General features: G+C 37.1%; 1 protein-coding gene and 1 long non-coding RNA gene across 2 annotated transcripts in view; both read left to right on the top strand.

Moving 5' to 3' along the window:
* The window catches only part of LOC119796527 (dedicator of cytokinesis protein 2-like), a 132,784-nt gene extending 111,852 nt beyond the window's left edge, over positions 1–20,932 (top strand). The window contains exons 35-51 of the mRNA XM_038305125.1: positions 1,934–1,974; positions 6,529–6,619; positions 7,221–7,331; positions 8,148–8,237; positions 9,314–9,418; positions 9,594–9,735; positions 10,396–10,477; positions 10,606–10,690; positions 11,719–11,805; positions 12,262–12,438; positions 14,484–14,567; positions 14,667–14,804; positions 16,484–16,611; positions 19,459–19,663; positions 19,809–19,914; positions 20,440–20,588; positions 20,804–20,932. Of these exons, the coding sequence (XP_038161053.1) occupies positions 1,934–1,974; positions 6,529–6,619; positions 7,221–7,331; positions 8,148–8,237; positions 9,314–9,418; positions 9,594–9,735; positions 10,396–10,477; positions 10,606–10,690; positions 11,719–11,805; positions 12,262–12,438; positions 14,484–14,567; positions 14,667–14,804; positions 16,484–16,611; positions 19,459–19,663; positions 19,809–19,914; positions 20,440–20,588; positions 20,804–20,866 (1,884 nt within the window). The 3' untranslated portion in view covers positions 20,867–20,932. The remainder of the gene's footprint in view (positions 1–1,933; positions 1,975–6,528; positions 6,620–7,220; positions 7,332–8,147; positions 8,238–9,313; positions 9,419–9,593; positions 9,736–10,395; positions 10,478–10,605; positions 10,691–11,718; positions 11,806–12,261; positions 12,439–14,483; positions 14,568–14,666; positions 14,805–16,483; positions 16,612–19,458; positions 19,664–19,808; positions 19,915–20,439; positions 20,589–20,803) is intronic.
* LOC119796529 lies at positions 16,624–18,969 on the top strand. Its single transcript, XR_005282485.1, has 3 exons — positions 16,624–17,701; positions 17,804–17,892; positions 18,456–18,969. It is a non-coding gene; the product is annotated as an uncharacterized LOC119796529 (long non-coding RNA).
* Positions 20,933–21,278: the final 346 nt, after the last annotated feature.

Raw genomic sequence — 21,278 nt, 5'->3', positions numbered from 1 at the left:
TCAAAACTATCAAAATGGACGTTTCTTTTTTTTGTCATGATCAAATTTTTTTCCTATACTTTATAGTTGTATAATGTGACTATGATCCATTAAAATGTATCTAAGAACATTCAGCAGATTACATTAAACCATTAATTTCCAGCATTTATTATTGCTAAATGAGGATGTATTATCTCACTGACTTTGTATCAATCGCTTTAAGCAGAAAAGTTAAATCACCTTTTTAAACTCTCTTGCTTTTGTTAGTGTTTTCTTTTATATAATTTATCACCAAACTGAGGTAAAAATATATAGTTCACTTCCATGAGGATAAATCTGTGCATTGGTTCACATCTTTTACTCTCTTTAAAATAAGAACTCTGCTGGAAAAAGGAAGAAGTGCTTCATTTATAGCTTGTGGCAATTACCCATTAGGTATTCTTTTTAAACAATTTCATCGGCTAAAATATCCCTTCCCCAGGCTTGTAAGCCCTCTTATATTTACACTCTACTCTAGGCTAACACACATTCTTTCACACATACTATTCGTCAAGCCTCCTAACGCAAATACATTTTCAAAGGAGCAGAAACATACTTCTAAATGTAAAGGCAGTAATATTCCTCTGGCTAAAATAACCACTTCTAACTTAAACATAGAGTTTTTGAGACATCTTTGTGCTACTAGCTTCAATGTTCAACTTTTTAATGTTCCAGTTAAGTGATCTATTCGCTCTAACTTGAAAAAAAAAATAAAAAATCAGCTATGAAACAAGTTTATCAGACATGATTGATTTCAACGGAATTGATGTCAGCTATGGGAGAACGTTCCCTTTAAGAGCAGGCGAGAAAAACTAAAAAGTAAAATACTAATTGTGTATATATATTTATATATATATATTTAAAAAACTCAGCCATCGCGGGTGATGTTCCTTTTAACTTAGTACTTAGATAAGTAATTATCCAAGTCATCCATCCATCCATCCATCCATCCATCCATCCATCCATCCATCCATCCATCCATCCATCCATCCATCCATCCATTCATCCATCCATCCATCCATCCATCCATCCATGCATTCAAATAAAGATTTTTGACCCATCAATGCACACCCATTGCTGTCAGTTTTGCAGTAGATTTAAGTTTTCTGGTCACTAACCCCAGCTCTTAGAGACTGAAACGTAGACAGACGGCTTCACCTTTTGTGTCAGCCCTCTCTTCATCAAAAGAGACATGAAGAAAATGTCATCCTCTCTGTAAATAGAGCCCTAGTGCCCCTGTCAGTCTACTGCTCTGTTTTATAATAAATGACGAACAAGACTCTTAAGCTGTCCCTCTCGAGGCACCTTCTTCCTCCCAACCCAGAGTGGGAAAACAACACATTTCCAACTGAGGGCCAGTGTGCAGGCTTGGACGTGCTCATTGTTATTCAGGCTGTTTAATATTCACTTGCAAACGCCTCTATTTTTTTATCTTATCTAAAAACACCAAAACATAGCTGCAGACTTGTTGTTAAAAATCTACCCAACAAAACAACATTACAGAACTTAAATAGGCTAAAAGAGCTATGGGTATGTCTAAATCTTAGGATTTATTAATTTGATGTCAAACTCTTTCAACTTTTGTTTTGTCTTTCTGCATGTTTGGTATTGGGCAAAAATGTGATTATTGTGTGTCTCTTTTGTTGTTAATGAGAGGTGGGTTGAATCAGCGTGTTCCACTCCTCAGCTCTCTATAGATGTCATTAAATTTAATTAAACAGGGGACTGTAGATACAGCCACACATTGACTCACTCAAGAAACCAGAAGCATGGAGTGTAAAGCTCATGCTCTCAGACACACTAAAAGCTACTTTAGAAAAATCCATTGTTTAAATTGAAAGAACCAAAAGAGTATGCAATGCACACGCTCAATTTTCTCTGTTTGTAAACTTCTTTTTCTTTTTTTTTATTGCAGAACTTCTACAAAGACATTAACCGGGAAGGGATGTACATCAGGTATTTGCTTTATGTGCTTGATTTGACCTAAAATGCTTTTAAATGTTTCATGTCTGTGTTGTGCAGTCTTCATGCATCTGTATGCATGTCTTTATCTGTGAACTGTGTGTGTGCGGCTTCATAATCTGACAAGGGATTATATGAGTTCTGCTGAATTAATGTCAGAATCCAGCAGATCAGGTGGCAGTCTGACTGCAGAGAAAGCTGAAGGAGAGATGATGGGCACCAGCTAGGTGAAAAGGCAGAGAGAGACAGGATGTTTGCATGGGGAGAGACAAAAATATCTAACAGAGAAACCAGCCTGTGCAGTTTCTATCAGGTCATGTAGTTTAATTTTTTTATTTTGTTCTAAGTTCTTAGTTAAAATGCTTGAGTGATGTTTCCGACTCTCTGAGGAATTAGGGCACCGTATCCAGTTAGGGTTTGCTTGACACAAATACAAACTGAATAGAAGTGGGAGAAGAATGGCACACAAAATAAATTTTTTATTCCGGTTTGCAGTTTTGTGGGCATGGTTTTATGTCACTGATACAATCCAGAAACAACATAGTGAGTCACATCATTGTGACAGACTGAGAATGAAACTGGCTGCTGTTGTTTTATACTAAATGGGTAAATCTTGACACTTTCAAACTGTTTTTTATTTATATTGGAAAATAATGGTTTTAAAACTGGTTTAAATTCTCAGGCAAGTTTTTAACATTTCTCTTTTTCTTCAAAAGAATTTGGAAATTACCAACTGGCTGGAACCTTAGTGGGAGTATACAATGTCACAATGTCACAAAACCAATTCAACTTTATTTACAAAGCACTTTTAAAAAATCAGATGCCGTAGAAAGAGCTAAGAATAAAGAATGAACTAATGCATAACAAAATAAAGAATAAATACTGAAGACATGGAGTGAAGTGTAGCTGGAAATGAGCAAAAAAATACAAATGAAATAAAAACAAAGAAAAGTAAACAGTTTATTAAAATTTTTGATTTGACTATTGGGATCATCTAGAAAGGGGCCAGCAGGGGCCAGGGCCCCTGTTGAACTGGTCCTGGACCCTGTTATGAACCCATACCAAAGGCATAAAGTGCCTTGGACATTTTTTGTTATTATTTTAAAAGTTTTAGTTTATGTATTGTTTGAAAATTAGGCTGTTGGCTCAATGCTTTACTTAATATATTAATTAATGACCTTTTTTCCTATTTTTTTGTTTTATGTTTTGATCCTTTTGTTTGGTGCCATCATTAAAAACCCACCCTGATTTGACCTATTTCTATTGCTCAATCACAAATATACAGGTAATCTATTTTATATACATGTGTAAATGCAGAGAAAGACGACAAGAAATTAAAAGGGGAAGTAGGAATCAGAAATTATAACTAACGTCTCTCCGTTTCCTCAAAGACAACATTACAAAAATATAATAATGTTAATGTAGCTTATTGTGCATCAAAAGCCACAAAGAAGAGATGAGTCAAAAAATAAGATACTTAATTTATTAAATATAAAGGTGATTTTGGTTTACTAATTTTTATCTGAATGTTTCTAAAATGTGTTTGATAAAACAGCCTTCCTGGATGTAGTGCTGCAGTAAAAAAAAAAAAATAGAACTACATTTAATGTTAAAGATTCATATGAAAGAGTGATCCCTTAGAGTGGACCAAAGACTCACCCACATGACATGTCCCACAATCACTGACTATTTGGACTCAAGCCCAAATTAATTAGAATCTTAGTAAACTTAGAATAAATAAATAATGCAAAATCAAAAAAAGTCAGCATTATGCTTTCCATCTGTGTACACTTTCGAGCAAACAAGCTCTCACACTGATCCGGAAGAAAGGTGAGAAAGCAGACACACCATACAATTATTCATAGTCCCAACATCTTGCTTGCCTGCATATTTCTGACTTTTCTTTGCTGCAAAACATGAGACCCAACACAATGAATCATTAAAAGTCTTCCACAGACATTGATGACATGAATATAAATTATTTACAATGTCTGATTTGGTCAATTGTAGCTGAAACACATAAATGAGATGCAGAACAATGAGCTTGAATTTGTGGTTGGGACCCTGAGTGCTAAAGTACAAATCGCGGTAGATGCAACGCAATCTGGCATGCGGGCTGCACCAATATACACTGAAAACATACCAAGCCAGGAAGTGAGGGTTATGAATAAGTATAATCCAGCATAGTAACTCACAGTGGTACCCCTCCTCAGGAGTGCCCAGACCCCCAAATTTGCTCCAATGGTGCATGAATAATGGCACTAAGAGGTCATGAGAAAATCCAGGACAAAATGTAAAGCAATTCAGCCCCCACTTAATATTAAGGCCTCATTTACCTTAGTAGGTCAGTGTTAATGGTTTAGGGAAAGACTGGTACATATGTTTTATTTCCCATGAGAAAGTTTTAAGGCCAAAACTACTCATGAGCCAAAAAAACACAAATCCCACAAATCCCCAGCCAGACTGATACTATATATACACGGGGTATAACACTGGTAAAGAGCTGGTACAACTCGATTTCAAAGGTGGGACTAACGGGGTCAGCCTCATCAGATTTGGACCAATAAGACTCCAAGCCACACACACTGTTTTTGTAATTTTGTAGTGCGTTAAACATTTTAAGCCTTCAAAGAAACTCTCCAGAGAACAATTTCTGCTTGTTTTGCTTAAAAAAATCTGAGGATATAAGATTTGCTCTCTATTATGTTCTTGATTTTCATTGCAACATTGCTCCATTGCAGTCGTCAGCTTAATGCTATGGTAATAGAAAAGCACTGCTGCATTATAGAAGGTAATTCTGGTGCTGAGAGTCACTCATCGTAAAGTCCCGCCACCTGCACTGTGATTGGTTCATCCAGATCTGACCAGCATGAACGGCGGTTTACCGGATTGATTTATGCTCAGTGTGGCCAGGCTACAAATCCCCATTTTTTCTTTTCAATTAAGTTCATTTATATAGTGCCAATTCACAACACATGTCATCTCAAGGCACTTTACAGTTCACCAGCTCATACAGTCAAATTATTATTATTTACCAACAAATGCAGCAATAATCCCCAATCATTTTTAGAAATTATGCAGAAACGAACGAAACAAGATAAGATAGGACTCGGAAGGTACGGTACAGTTCCACAGCACTATAGACAAAGAACATCTCATGGCATTAAAAAATAATTGTCATCTGAAATACAATTTACTCAAGCAGAAATCTGACATTAAATAAAGGGATCCCACTAGTGTTAAATTTTAAACCCCTTGGAAGCTTTATTAATGCTCTTTGGTTGTTTGCTTCATACGACAGACTTCAATGGGCCCTTCAGCGTTTGACCGTTAGCAATGTCTCCAGTTTGGCTGCAACCTCTTTTTGATGATGTCATGTGAAAGCAATCATTACTGCAGCTGGATTGCTTTTCATATTAATCCTTCATCCTCAAAATAGTTAAAGCCAGAAAAGTTCTAATCTTTTGGTTGAAACCTCCCCTGCATCATTGCATTATCAACACTTTTTACATTCTGATGGCATTTAGCCACAGTTTGACCATAAATAAATGCCTGACGGTAGCATGAAATAACATGGTTAGTGTTAATTTATTTTACTGTGGCAGTTCACGCTGCATTAACAACAGTGCAAATTGTATGTATCTTGTTTTAGACTACCTAGACAGCCAATTATATAAACGGGCAAAAGGGCAAAATAGAAATATAATTTACTAAATGATGAAAAATCTTGCTCTTTTTCACTGAATGGATGTTGCTTCTTTTGTGTTATCTATCCTTAGCCCTGGGAGCAGAGCTCGTTTTTTGCATAATACCAAATCATAACCAAGACAAATAAGTTAGAAAATTATTTTTTTACTGAAATATTACAACTCCTACTGTAATGTTACACAAACAAACACGAATATTTGATAAGAAAGAAGTACAGAATCTATTGGTATGGTGCAGTGTGTAATATTCAAGATTGCACACATAGAAGACGCAAAAGGTAATACCATGCTTTTCCACGTTACATTGTCAAAGCGCTAGATTCATTGGTCTTCTCAATACTTAATTATTTTTTTCTTGAACAAAAAATTCTGCAAGCTCTGCAAAGCTTTCCAAACAGACTGATGTAAAGTATTTTCCTTTTTCGATGCACTTCCAGTGTTTAATGTAAGCACCCAGCTAGATGAAAGGAGCACAAATTAAAACCTTTTTTCTCTTAAAAGCTCTTCTTTTTTCCAGCAAGTCATCCATAACACAATGTGTTTCCCTCTAGCATACCCTTAAACAATTAGAAGAGCATTTCTATTCTAGCAGCGTGTATTACATTATTTCACCTCAAGCGTAGAGTTTGTCATGTTTACAGAAGAGATACATTGTGCTTTGCTTGTGTGTTCTTCTGAATGACCTTGACTGTGCTCATATTTCAAGGTTTATACAGAGACTAATGCTCATACCTGCTGTGCACTGTGGTTAATGCTTCAATTGCAGATGTTCCAGCTGCCCAACACTGGCATCTAGTGGAGTGATGTTTCAAGTCATTTGTTTGAATTTGTCTGCTTTCAGGTATCTGTACAAATTAAGAGACCTTCACCTGGAGGGTGAAAACTACACAGAGGCAGCCTACACCCTGCTGCTGCACTCCCGTCTGCTCAAGGCAAGCCATACACCCACACACACACACACAAACATGGGAGGATATGTTTTGTGGTGTAATGCTGCACCCACTACCTCCCTTGGCCTAATCACTTGTCTGCCTGCAACAAATGAGAGAGTTCTTTACTTGCTGACAAATGGTTGCTACGTCTCTGGCCTCCAAGTGATGAAGCCCTGAGGTTAGTTTATGGCTCTGCGTCGGCCACTGCAGCCATATCACTATGGTGATTGATGCGGCGTAGTGGCACAGTGGGTGTGATTGTGTGCGAGTAGACGTGCACGCTCATCTTGGACTGTGTTTCACCTCTTTTGTCCCCTGATCATTGTAATGGGATGTTTACAAGCTCACAAAGAGGTGCAGGAATTTCTCTCTTTGTTCTGTTACCGCATCACAGCAGAAGAATGCTACAGGTTACTTTTTGGCTTTCTCACTTCATATTAGTACCATCTTTAACATATATATTTAAAGAAAAGTAATAGTTTTATTTCATTATTTTAATTCAGTATATACTGTATTGTTATATTATTTCATGACATAATATACTGTAGTCATTTGGTTAATAATTAGACACTGCTAATAACATATCCCTCTCTTATCCCAGTGGTCTGATGACATGTGTAGCCCCCAGTTTGAGTCGATTGGCTCCCAAACCCAGCGGCAGCTCAAAGAAACGCTCTATGACACCATCATTGACTACTTCGACAAGGGCAAGGTTTGCACTAAAGTCTTAAATTCTAACTCATTACTGCTAATTCTATGCATGCATAACTCTTGTGTAGTTATTTGGTTTTGTGATTAATTCTTCAGAACCACTTTCAATAAGAATGGTTATTACAAAAACAATATCTTTAAAGGTTCCCATTAAGACTGGTGCAGTACTCTAATTAGGCCCGCTAATTATAAACATGATTTGACTCTAATAAAATTTATGAAATGTTCTAAGGATTAATGGACCCTCTGTGGTGTAACAGGGTGAAGTCTGCATCTTTGACACAATTAATGTTGGTTTGAATCCTGATTGCAGCAGGAAGTTGTTTTGAATTCAGAACTTGCTGTAGGTCTCCTTGAACGGAGCAGCTAAGTGACTCACGTCACGTTTTAAGGAGAACATGACAAGATTACTGTGTGATAGCATTTCTATTTGTTTTATCATTATGTATTTAGCTTTAGAGGGTGCTGAAAGCCATTCACCTTCAGACTCTGACTGTTTACATTAGAAGCCAAACAAAACATATTCTGAATCAACCGTAACCCTGTTTTCCACCAATATACAGCATAACTTAAAGATACAGGTTTTGAAAATGATTCTAAAGGTTCTATTTTATGAGTTACAAAAGGTCATCACTGGGGTTCTATAAGATGATTATGATTAAATGGTTCATCAGTTATTGCAAGTAGCTTAGCCATTATTTTAAATTGGTAGAAAGGTGACTATTATAAAAAATGATGACTTGATAAACCAAATTTATTTGCAGATTGTGTATAACTGCACTGACCTGTTTCTCTTCTTTGCCTTCTTGTGTTTTAGATGTGGGAAGAGGCCATCACCCTGTGCAAAGAGCTGGCAGAGCAGTATGAAAATGAAATCTTTGACTATGAGCTCCTCAGCAAGAGACTGGTAATGCTTCATAGCTCTAAAGCTTTAAATCAGCTGCACAGCAGTCATGATCAGTGGCTTCACTGCTTTCTATTCCTCCAATCCTCTTTTTTTATTTTCTTCATCAATATCTAAATCTTAGCTGACTTTAAGGAAATAGCCATAAAATAGTGTTTGTTCTTCACAGTTATGTTATTCAGACTTGGTTGATATTGGTTCATACAACACTGATTAAAGTTCAGCTTCCCTTCTTCATCTTCTCATCTTAAAGGGGTGTTGCATACTTTGCACAGACACAATTTACAGTTGCTTACAGTACCATGCCCATTAATTGATTTATTAAATATCACTTTTGATTAGTCTACTTAAAGGTATAGTGGAGGATGTTCTTTTTCCCGGCGGATCATCTATATAAGTGGTCCTCCTAATTATCAATCGTGCTTGTCCCCATTTTCACATACCGGTGGTGAATCTGACATAGTGAGAAAAAGGCAAATCTTCTTTTGGAAAGTAAGCTTGTATGAGCAATGTAAACAGAAACTTTTAAACAGAGTGTGCAAGAGGAGAAATGGGCTCTTGCATGGTCTCACTTGTGTTTAATAGGTGTTCCCTCTCAGGAGTGGGTACAGGGTTCTGCATGTGCATTTTTTTTAATCTTTAAATCTTTTAAAAAATTGCAAAAATCCTCCACTATAACTTTAAAACCAAACATAAATCTGTGCTTCAAAAAAAAAAAAAAACATTTCTCGCACATGGTCCATCCTAACCTTTAGCACGTTTCCATCTCACTCCTTATAACGTTTACTAAAGAAACCTTTTTTAAACAATGAAAGAATGAAACAAATCTTATATGACTGCAGCAGTGCCTTGCTCAACTGTTGCTGAATTTATGTGGTTATATAAATGACAGACATTGCCCTTGGATGGGGTGCAGTTTTTTTTTTTCTGCATCTATCACCCTCACAGGTCCAGCTTTCTGCTGATGGTAGCTTTGTCATTGGCATGAGCTGATTAAACTTCCCTGACTGCACACATTGCACATCTGAAACTCTCTCCCTGGATACATCCCTGGTTTCTCTCTTTATCTCTCCCTGCAGGAAAAACAAGCCAAGTTCTATGAGAATATTATGAAGATCTTGAGACCTAAGCCAGACTACTTTGCAGTGGGCTTCTATGGACAAGGCTATCCTCCTTTCCTCAGGGTCTGTAGTTATTATGTCCGATACAAATCACTAAGATTAAAGAGCATATACTTATGATTTTGTTTTACCTGAAAAGCGGTTATAAATTCTGAAAGTCAATGTGTTTAAAAATGTTGAGACTAATCTTTTCATCACCAGTAAAAGCACTATTTTTGTTCTTTTCTTCCTGCTTTAGAACAAGGTGTTTATCCACAGAGGTAAAGAATATGAGCGCAGAGAGGATTTCCAGAACCATCTGATGAGCCAGTTTCCCAGCTCTGTGCGCCTTAACACGACCACCATGCCCGGGGATGACATCAAGAACTCTCCGCTGCAGTGTATCCTTAAATAAGCTAATCTGCTCTAATCTTTTTAAGTGCATACAAAGCAGGAAATATAAATGGAGCGCAAACTGCAGCCTTCACAGGGAAATAAATGTAGGTATGCAAATTTAATAATACATGTAGCTTTGGTATAATTTGTCATCAATTTTTGCATAATAATAATGATCTTTCAGTATCATTACTACTTTGTAAAGTGGAACAACATTTGTCCTCTGCAATTAAACCATCGCCTTTGGGAGCAGTAAGCTGAGAGCGCCATTGGGATTGGGTGCATTTAGGGACTAAGGGCTGAATGCTTAAAAATCCCACTTGGGTCATTCAGCATACTTTTAGCTGAGAGAGTCTATTTTGTTCAACAGACCAAGACTTTCAGTTGTTTGTGACTTTGGAAACCTACGTGTGTTTTATTCCTGAAATAAGAGAATATATTTTTTGCTCCGTTAAAAAAAAAAAAAAAAAAAAAAACTTTTTGTAAAAGTGAAAGGATATTACATGCTGGATGCAGGAAAACCTTTTGCTATGGGACTTTTTTGGTTACAATTTTTAACATAACCATCAGTTATATATATCACATAAATCACAATGGCACATTTATACTGGAACAGCTGTGACACAGGCAGAAGAATATTTATTTTTCTGAGCAGTCTGAACCAGATATCCAGTGCTTCACTGTGCAGCCAGTCCTGGAGATCCCTCCTCGCCTGAAGAACAAGCCAGTGCCTGACCAGATCATCAAGTCAGTGCTGTGGAACAAGAAATTCTAATGCAAAGAATTCTGCAATTGTCTAAATGAATACTGATACTTTTTACTGTGGCCATAAACTGCAACGTTCTGTATGATCTCTACCTTTCTGTTGTATGTAGCTTCTACAAATCCAACTATGTGCAGCGTTTTCATTACTCAAGGCCTGTGAGGAAAGGACCTGTGGATCCAAACAATGAATTTGCTGTGAGTTACTTCTTGAATGTCAATTTAAAGCTCTGACAACTGCACTGTGAAAGTATTTCATGCCCTGATGTGAATTTGTATTGTTTTTACTGTCAAAAAAGTAGCTGCTTCTTTAGTGAATAACAATTGTATAATGTAGCATATGGTAGGGAGTATAAAGTAAATAATTACAGAATAAAACATCAGCTTATGTTTGAAGGTTTGGAAGGAGTCCCTGTGAAAATAGATAAGACGGTGGGTGGAGGAACTGTTTATATAAAAGATCACAGTATTTTTTACAAATTACAATATTGGTGTTGGTTAGTGGATGTTTGCAGAGGGCCCAAATGCAGAGATGGAAGCAGAAATGTTTTCTTGCAGATTTAATGATGAGTTAGATGTTAACAGAAGCATAAATCCAGAAATGTTAGGCAGTGAATTCAGTAACCAAAACATAGAGACACTCGGATGAAACATATATGAGGAATGAAGAGAATCCAGCAATGAGGAACTGCATAGGGGGAGTATATATGGGAGACAGCAGAATGAATTGAGTAATCGGCTAATTGGGGGCAGGTGTGGACATAAGCAGCTAGAAGAGAGCTAAGGGAAGGAGAGGGACACTAGGGGGCAACAGAGAGTGACTAGCAAAATAAAATAGGCTGGAAAGAACTAATAAGACTCAAAAACACTAGCAAAGACAGAATGACCAAAAGGGAAAAGTAGAGGATTGGGAAGGGACTGGAGAAAAATAGGAAAACAGAATCTGAAGATAACAGAGCACCATAAATATGGAGAACTAGATAACAGGAATGCTGAAAAGAGAATAACTAAAATCAACACCAATGAAAAGTAAAGTAATACATTTATTCAAAAAAATAGTAAAAAATATTACCAGCAACACAGGATAACCAAAATTAAAGAAAAACTGAACACCCAAAATGAAAACTTTAACAGAACCAAAAAGTCCTGAGAAGCAGATTTGACAATAGCAAAAACTCATAAACAATTCCTAATCCTTTTCTCTCCACTGCTTTGTTTTCTTTTAGTCCATGTGGATTGAACGCACCACATTCACCACCGTGTATAAGCTGCCTGGGATCCTGCGCTGGTTTGAGGCTACGGACATAAAACATGTGAGTCTGTGTGTGGGTGATTTTCTTCTGGACTCATAAAGTTAAATGTTTGCTCTAAGTTATTGTGTCCATTATGTTTCTTACCCTCTTCTTATTTATGTCACTAATCCTGCCCAATTTTAACCTCTCCATTTTCCCTCTAATAATTTTTAGAATGGTATACATGTTCTATTAGCCTTAAACTTTATTTTGATATATATATTCAGTCCAAAATGATCAAATTTATGTTTGATAATTCAAGTAACATATTTAAGAAAATAAGTTGGATAATTTAAAACAATGAAATCATCTTTAATTCTTTGTAAATTAGTAAAAGAATTCAACATTGTTTCTAGGTACAAATCCTAGATGACTACCCTCAAAATGAATGCCTTGCCCCATGGCATGCCGATCTAGACCATGAACCACATTTCCCAAGTCATGAAATGTCTGTTTTCTATTTCTCTCCATTTCCAGACTACCTTGTCTCCATTGGAGAATGCCATCGAAACCATGGAGTCCACCAATGAGAAGATTCTGACCATGATTAATCAGTATCAGGCTGACTGGAGTCTACCCATCAACCCACTCTCCATGTTACTCAATGGCATTGTTGATCCAGCTGTCATGGGAGGCTTTGCTAAATATGAAAAGGTAAATATTCATAAAATACTCCAACATATCAAACCTATGATGCATTTTTTAACATAAATGTTTATTTAGTGGGTAAAGGTCCATCTGAATATTAGTCCTTCACCTCATCCACATTTTGTCGCTTTACAACCCCAAATTGGAGGATTTTAGAAGATAGATTATAACAAATCAGTGCATTATGGTGAAATGGGGGAAAAAATGGCATCTCTCAAAGAGAAGGTTAATTCTAGGCCTAAGCATCATTGAAACTCAGTGCCATGCAAAAACATATCTTTTTAAAGCATATAGTACATTTTTTGTCATATTAAAGATGAAACATCCGTATATTTAGTCATGCTTTCATGACACCAGAGAACACAAGTTGGAGAAAATGTGTAATAGTTTTCTATTTGTTTTACAAATAAAAATCTCTAAAAGTTAGGGATATTGTGTGAAACGATATTCCAAGATATTAACATTCTACAAAACACTGTTCAACCCATCCTCCGAACATATAATATGCTACAACAGCATACCAATTAAGACATGGCTCTCCACCTAAACTAATAGGGCAGGCAGGGAGAGCATTAATCAGAGAGAAGTCAGACAACTCATGTAGAAGGTGGATGTGCTGCAAATCTATGAAAGAGGAGGGAGTGTATGTAGACAGGACATTATTAGTCTTGCACTCCATAAATCTGGCATTTATAGAAAAATGTGAACAAGGGAGCATTTTGAAAGAAAGCCAAATCTTTTTTAAAGCAAATTGTCCAAAACAATCAGCAAATATGAAAGAACATATTTTTCCCAATATTCAGATATTGTTTTGCATTTGAACTTTCCTATAGACACTTAATAGTTCCTTATCTTTGTCCTTAGCAGACATTGCAAATGGCAGTTAGACAATATTAATAATATATTTGATTTATACTACACTTGTCATTAAAATACCTCAAAGTACTACAAAAAAGGAAAGCATTAAAAAAAGAAAACATAAAAATAAAAAAAATAAATAAATCTAAAAACAATCCAATCCTGAAACTTAAAAAAAATATTTTTACTTTAGCACCTCCTTTGTGGCCGATTCATGTATCAGACTGATAGACATTACCCCCTGTTAATGTAGGTCTAAGTATCTGTTGTTACAAAATATTGCACTTATATCAGTGGAATGCCCAACATTTTGGTTTAAAACTAATATCAGTCAAAACCACTGACATGCTGAAAATACTGGCCAGCAGGACAACAAATCCAAACATACAGCTAGAGATATAGTACTGACAAAAGAACATGCATGCGCTGGTTTAGTGTGGTAAAAGTTAATACATTGATCCAAAGAGAATCTGCAGCAGAGTTATAAATGCATCATAGACACTCTTCATCTAATCTGACTAAGACTAAAGTGTTTTGCAAATCAGGGGCTGTATTTTTATTCTCTGGATATAGAAAGATTGTGTCGACATTAACCAGAAGACTACAGTTCAGTGAAAGGTAGTTGTAAAGGATAGTGATTTTGATTTTTTTAAAACATTGAACAGTAACCCTTTCCTCAATCATTTAACTACTGTGATTTTGGTATTCCTTAAAAAGAACATAACAATTTAGATTTAAGTTTGTGGTTATTTGGTGACATAATTGGAAAAAAGTCAGAAGGTGTGGATACTTTAATTAGGCCCTGCAGAAAATCATTTAGTCGTAGCTGTACACTGAGACTAGAGAAGCAGTTACCAAATTCAAAACCGGAGCGGTGTCTTGAAAATTACTGAACTGTAGGGGCATGTCCTTCTGCGATACAGATATTACTGTAGTTGTTACATTTTTACCTTTCTGAATCATGTAAAAAGATTAGGGATATATATTTATCATCATCAATTTGGTCAAATATATTTGATATTTTAAATACTTTCAGTATTAAAAAAGCAAATACTTTCATGTCTTCATTCAGGCAAATAGTTTGTGTTAAAATTGATACTGATTGAGCTTTTAATTTCAGTATTGAAATCTGCCAGAGGTATTATTGCATATGGTTTTCTTTAACCAAAGGCTTTATATTTCTTTTCAATCAGGCATTTTTCACTGAAGAGTACACTCAGCAGCACCCAGAAGATCGAGACAAACTCCTGCGCCTCAAAGACCTCATCGCATGGCAGGTACAGGACAGGTTCTACCACCCATGGGAGCATCAACCCTGCTTTTAGTCCTACCTCTGTATGTTTATCCTGTTAACATCATAACGTTTTCGTCTATAGATTCCATTGCTTGGTGGAGGAATATCTCTGCATGGAAAGAGAGTAACAGATGATCTGCGGCCTTTCCATGAGCGCATGGAGGAATGTTTCAAGCAGTTAAAGAAGAAAGTGGAGAAGGAATACGGAGTGAGAGAGTTGGTAAGCATTAATCAGAAACAATAAAGGGGAATCTTTTCTGCTTTTTTTCTTTTTCCTTTCCTGTTCTACTTAAATTGCAGTGTCCATATAATCTGTGAAACTCCCTGCATAATTATAATAAAGCAATTTATATGCATAAATCAAGCGTAACACTATGGCAATAGCCGTACTGCCAATCTGTTGGGCTCTTTTTGGCATTAAGACAATTATTCTTATTGCCACATCACCAGGCAGGACACTGTAAAAAAATAAAAATAAATAAATAAATAAAATAAAGGGGAAATAGACATGAAAATACAATTTTATGAAATTCAAAAAGACTGCATCTGTAAGGTTACTGTGATGGATCTTTGTCTTGAAGTCAAACTTAGCAATGCAAACTCTGATAAACCTCTGTAGCACTAATTGACCTTTGTAGCCTGCTTTGTAAATATATCAGTGGCAAAAGCAATGTAGAATAGGTTTAATTAGAACTGCTAAGTCATTTAGACACACGAGGAAACACATGATGTTTAACATACAGTGTCATGGCGTCTATTGCCTAGTAACTGTTGCTTTATTGTTTAATTTATAATAAGGTACAGCAGTTTCAAAAATATTTGTTTTTGATGGAAATATTCTTGTTTTCTTACCAAACCCACCTGTAATTTTAACAAAAGGTCTTACTCACATCTTAGCCAATTACAGCAACGTTTTTAAATGTCTCATTGGAGATTATCTACACACACAATTGTATTTAGGATTGAAGGTCTTGACTGGCCTCCTTCATTGGTTAGGATGTACTGTAAGGAGCTCCAATGTGTATTAGTGAGACTCTGTGACCTTTACTGCAGTTTTTAAGATTAACCTTTGGTTGTGGAAAAAGTCTTCATCAATCCTTGCTTGTTCTACCTGTTTTACTTCTAGCTGACAAGGGGAAGTCTTAGTGTACAGAGATTTTCCTGTGGCAATTCCTGAATAATCAAGGTCAAGACAGATCTCTCCCACTTGAATTAAAGGTCATATGTCGTGCTTTATACTGTAAGGCTTTAAAGTCATCTATAGGGAAATGTATGACAACATAACCACTTTAAAACTACATTGGTACTCCTTTGTTTTAAAATTTCGTTTTTTTCTTCTAACCCTAAAGTATAAACTATTGCTTTCAAGGCAAAGCCACCTCTCCCTGTCTGCACGGAAGGTCTGAGATCAGAGGCCAGATTTCTAGCACTTACTGTTTAAAAAGAAAATCTGCTATTCTGTGCAGTTGTAACTTTGAGATGGGACATTGCGCTTTACCTCCTATCACCCCTCCCTGACTGGAGAAATAGGGTGTTTGTTTACATTGCTAGCACAGCACAGTTAAAGTCGCTGTTTCCTGGAGGGAACATTGCTCTAAGTAGACACTCTCCAGCCGTTCTTTTTCACAGGTGAGGGTGGGACTTCTACTCGCATGGCAAAACTCACAATGGTTACTTAGAGATGCATTAATCAAACAGAGTACTACTTTGTACATGATTCTGGTGAAGGAACAGTATTATTACATACTTAAAAGTAAAAAAAAACAACCTTATTTTTGGGTGATATAGGCCCTTTAAATGTTCTATGCTTTTCTTGTTTGAAGCTTGGGTGCCAATAAATGTCATAGAGCATTTGTCATCTGTATATTTCTAAATCTTGATATTTCTGTGTTTCTGCAGCCAGATATGGATGAGAGAAAGTCAACTCGTCCTCGCTCGATGCTGCGCTCCTTTCGACAGTCCATCATCTCCATCTCTTCACTGCAGGGATCTGAATGCGGGACACCAACCAAGTCTTATGCAGACAGGTAGCATAGCAGTTCAAAGCTTTTTGACATTTAACCTCTGATCTTATGTTGGAAAGATCCATTGTTTACCAGCAAAACAATATTGAAGACAACATTGATAAATACGCCACAGAGAAATATCATGGGAAAGTTTTAAAACACATTCATATATCTGTACTCTCAATCTCTCTGTTTTTCCTCATCTTTTCATAGAAAACATGGCTCTACACACCTAAATAATCACACCTTTCATCCGTGATTATTTTTTTCTAAAGCTTTTATAATAATACTAAATGCTGTATGATGTGGGCTTGTAATCAAAGTGAATTGTGCAGAGAATCTAGGCCAAATGAGGCAGATTTTGTTTATATTAGGAAGTGAGTAATGTGTAAGGAACAAAATGATGCCACATCATTGATGAAAATGAAAGCAAGACTTAAAAGACGAACATCAAGAAAACAACAGAAATCATTATGAAAAAAAAATCATAGAAAATGAAAATGACTTTTTATGGCCTCCAAATGTTTGAGTGTTTACTTGACAAATCTTACATCCTGGGTAATCTCCTCCCGATTCTGGAGCAGGGTGTCACTGAGTTCATGGACAGTCTGAGATGCAACCTGAGCTAACCTCAACATTTTGGATTCTATATTCTCCAAGAATCACCTTTCACTCCATGAAACCATGCAGCGCTGTTCTGCAGGAGGAACCTTGGTCCGTCAGCAACAGTGTAGTCTGACAATAGGTACAAATGGTTCATCATAAAAGTTAGTATATCATTACCTGACCTGTAGAGATCTCCTTGCAATACCCTCTCCAAATACTCCCAGCTGCTGAGAGTCTAAAAAAAAACAAGAAAATGTGACTTAAAAATTCAGCAGCTGGCAGGTGACCATGGATGGAGTTACTCCAGCAGCCTACCCTAAGCATCTCTCCAAAATGTGCTGTGGCTAATGGATTGAGGATTTTAAGTCCCCTCTGGAGCTTCTTCACATCATCCATATGTTCTGTATGTGGATCCCCTTTATACTAACCTCCACAATCAACGCAGAGACTCTTTCTACATCAAAGGAAGCTTCCAGCGAGGCAAACAGGAAAGACTGAACATCAGGTAATAAGTATTCCTTTGAGGATTGTGATTATCACATTTTTTCATCATTGTCTCTTTCCCCTTTTTGATCAGTACTATCATGGCTTCTCTTCATCCTTATAGATACCCACAGTCAAGGGATCAGAGAGCCTTTTCCAGCAGAGAGATTTCATGAACTCAGTTAAGAGTTTTATCAGAGTGTTGCTCTGTCGGTGAGTTTTCTTGATAAACTTAATTAATTTTCTTGTTTCACAGGTGATTGTAATATTTTTAAGAGTACAAATGTATTTTGTAATATATCTTTACGTATATGAGTCAGAGGGTCGGATCTGTCACTGAAAGAGTCATATGACCCTGAGAGCCACTTTGAGCCAGTCTGAGCTCCCCTTAAACTGGAGAGCTCATTAACCTAAAAGTTGTTGTTAGCCAACAAAACAGATATGAAACTTACCTGATCAGACATTTTCTTTGGTTCTCTGATTTAAGATTTAATGCAGAGGGGTGAATGGGGTTTGTCTTTACAAGTAACTCCATGACTTTTTATTCTGTTATTCCAAAGTTGTCTGTTATCAGATTCCAAAACAAGGAGCCAGACTGTTTGGTTTTGCAATAGTGCTGTGTTGCCTGTGGCTTTTAGCAAAACTAAACCTGGAAGTTACAGGTCTAGCACCTCTAGAGACTGAAAGTTACACAATGCTTCTTTAAATAACACAATATATTTAAAATTAAATTGTACTTATTTATTTGTGTCCTTTTCTATTCCCCCCCTCTCTAGGTCTGGAACAACATTATGGGATACCTCTTCTCCTCCTCTGTGCAACCTTAATGCAGGTGGATAGAAAGCTGTTGGTGCTCTTCACACCTGATTGCACCTTGAAGGCCTACCTAGAGCTAGATGGAAGCAAGCTGAAGACAAAATTCGATCTCATTACAGCAAAGAAGAGCTCCTTTGTGAAGTTGTGGAACCATTCCAGTTGCTAATGGAGAACAAACTGGAAGAGCTCCTTTCAGAATCACATGTTATTTTAAAAAAGCATCCTCACCACCTCCATGGCCACACCAGAAGGAGAGAGGAGCTTCTCAACCTGGAATAGAGCGAATGCCTTTGTTAGAAGCACCAAGGCAGAGGGCAGGCTGAATGCAAGGCCATGCTAAAAAATAAAAGAAATGAGAGCAAAAGTTTTGTTGACAAAGTTTGTTCTAGTATTAGAATTTCTGACCTTTCCTGTCCCCATCAACAAAATTTTACAAATATCACCAGCAACTATTTGGTCAAACACACAGGTGCCTACTGGAGGTCATTTTGCTATCTTTTTTTTTTTACCAACTGTCTCATGGGGTATCCTCCATACTGAGGAAACTATGCTCGGAAACATAGCAAATCTGTAACGCTTTGGACTAACTGTAACCTTTGTGGAGTTGACGAAAGTCACTCTAACCATGGAAAAATGCAGAAGCAGTGAAAAAAATAGATCAGGGACAAAAATGTCTGTGATCTCTAACTGTAAAACTGTTCCTATTAAGAGGGGTGGAGTCCTTGTTCCTTACTGTAAATGTTGTATTTATCAAACTAAAGTTACTAAAACTGATTAACAACCACCTCTACTATTTAGCAAAAAAGATTAATATACTGGGTGCTGAACTGACCTTGGGCTATAACCTAGATAAAATATGTTCCTTTATTTACTTATTTATTTTTTCACTTGAGCTGTTTAAAACACTCTCTTCTCCGTAGAACATTTTTTTACTACTTTTGCTTTTGTCTCTCTCCCTTTAAGGGACATCCCAGAGTCACCAAACTCCTGGTCCTCCACTCTACCCCGTTCCAGCGGCAGCGTTAGTGTGAGCATAGGTGAGGAGGGTGTGGTGACAGTGGGTGATGCAGAGGTCAGACTGAGGAAGAGCAAGAAGAAGAAGAAAAGAAGCAGCATGATTTTCATCACAGAGGAGAGAGAGAGGACAAGCACGCTGGACTGCAAGAGGGTGAGAATCATTGGCTGTAGAACAAGACAGGAGAGTATAAACAGAGATGGATCAGGAGGGGGCTGATTGTAAAGGCTTTAGCCAGGAAATACAGAGCTTGTGTCAAAGTGTTGTTGAGCTTTCTCTGATCTCTGTCTCCCTCTAGCTGTCCAAGAAGCAGGAGTTCCGCAGTGACACCAACCTGGCCGAGCCAAATGATGCAACTGTGCCTCTGACCAATGCCAACTCTCGATCCCTGCCAGCCATCACAGGTGAAATATACACACACTAATTCACCTCAACTAGTGGGCAAAATCTAAATAGAAAGACACAGAGTCTAACAAAGTTATATACCTGAAAAAAAAATTGCAGGTTTAGGTTTGAAAATACAGCTTTCCACCAGGAAGGGGTGGAAACATGGAAGATTATAACACAGCCAATGTTTCTGCATCCAGTTTGTCTCAGTTTATCAGTTACATGACCTTGCCCTTGTAGTGGTGCATCACAACACCGTTCACTGATGCTCTGTTGGCCTCCTGCCACATTCAGACAAGCTGAACCAGCACAGGCTGTGGTGTTAATACACTAACTGTGATTAGTACTGCCGGCCACAATAAGCAAACACACATCACTAGCAACAGCAGATTACCATCAGCAGAAAAGCCACGAGAGCAAAATTGCTTTCCCAAAAAGGATTTGACTTAAAAAAAAAAGAAAAAAAAAAAAAAAGGGGGGGGGGGGGACAGAGGAGTCGTTTAAAGATAACACAACACAGTCCCTCATCCTCCTGTTTGTAGGTCTGTCCCTATCAGTCGCTGGTGTGGGAGAGGAGGTGGACCCAGCTAAAGCCAAGAGGGACAGTAAGAACATGTCTGTCTCCGGATCGTCTGACCGAACAGCTGACAGACGCTCAAAGGGTGTCATTAACCTGCTTTTTAAGTCCAAGGTATTTACACATTTAATACTGTTAATTGGAACATGTGAGATCCATTAAAAACACTCTTGAGTTAAGGAGCTATCTGCAGTTGTCCACTTGGCTCTTTTGCATCAAAACTACTGAAAAATTGCTGAGAAGTTAAAGATTCATATGCTTTTATTTTAAGTGCGTTTTGCCTTAAATAGTTAAAATGTACTTAAATTATATCATGTTTGTTTTAACAGAGCTCCAGGTCAGAAGATCAGAAGCCCAATGATCCAGCCAAAGACTCTGAAAATCATTTCTGAAATGCCTTTCATTAATGCTCTCTTAATGTTTTTTTTTTTTACCATTTGTTTTTTTTTTGTTTTTTTGTTTTTTTTTTGGGGGGGGGGGGGGGGGGGGGGGGGGGGGTATATTTCACAAAAGAGTTTAAAACCTCTTTCCACATCCAAAAACCCTGCACCTGATGTCACCCTGTTTATAACGCTCAGCATCTTTGTTAGTTTGACCTCATTGATTTAACCTGTAAGTAAAGGCTATTTTTAATGGGTGACCTTTATTTTCCTGGTAATTTTAATGATGCTAAATGCCACATTACAGCTTTTAAATCAATTCAGCTTCTAGAAGAACGAGCAAACACAAACCAGCAGTCTGATGCTACTGATTGAAAAGCTTCCAATTATACGGTTTTCAGCCCAATTGTGACGGACAATAATG

The sequence above is a fragment of the Cyprinodon tularosa genome, unplaced genomic scaffold, assembly GCF_016077235.1.
Source record: "Cyprinodon tularosa strain WSP-4 unplaced genomic scaffold, ASM1607723v1 ctg551, whole genome shotgun sequence".
NCBI classification, from domain to species: Eukaryota; Metazoa; Chordata; class Actinopteri; order Cyprinodontiformes; family Cyprinodontidae; genus Cyprinodon; species Cyprinodon tularosa.
This window is presented reverse-complemented; position numbering and strand designations above follow the sequence as displayed.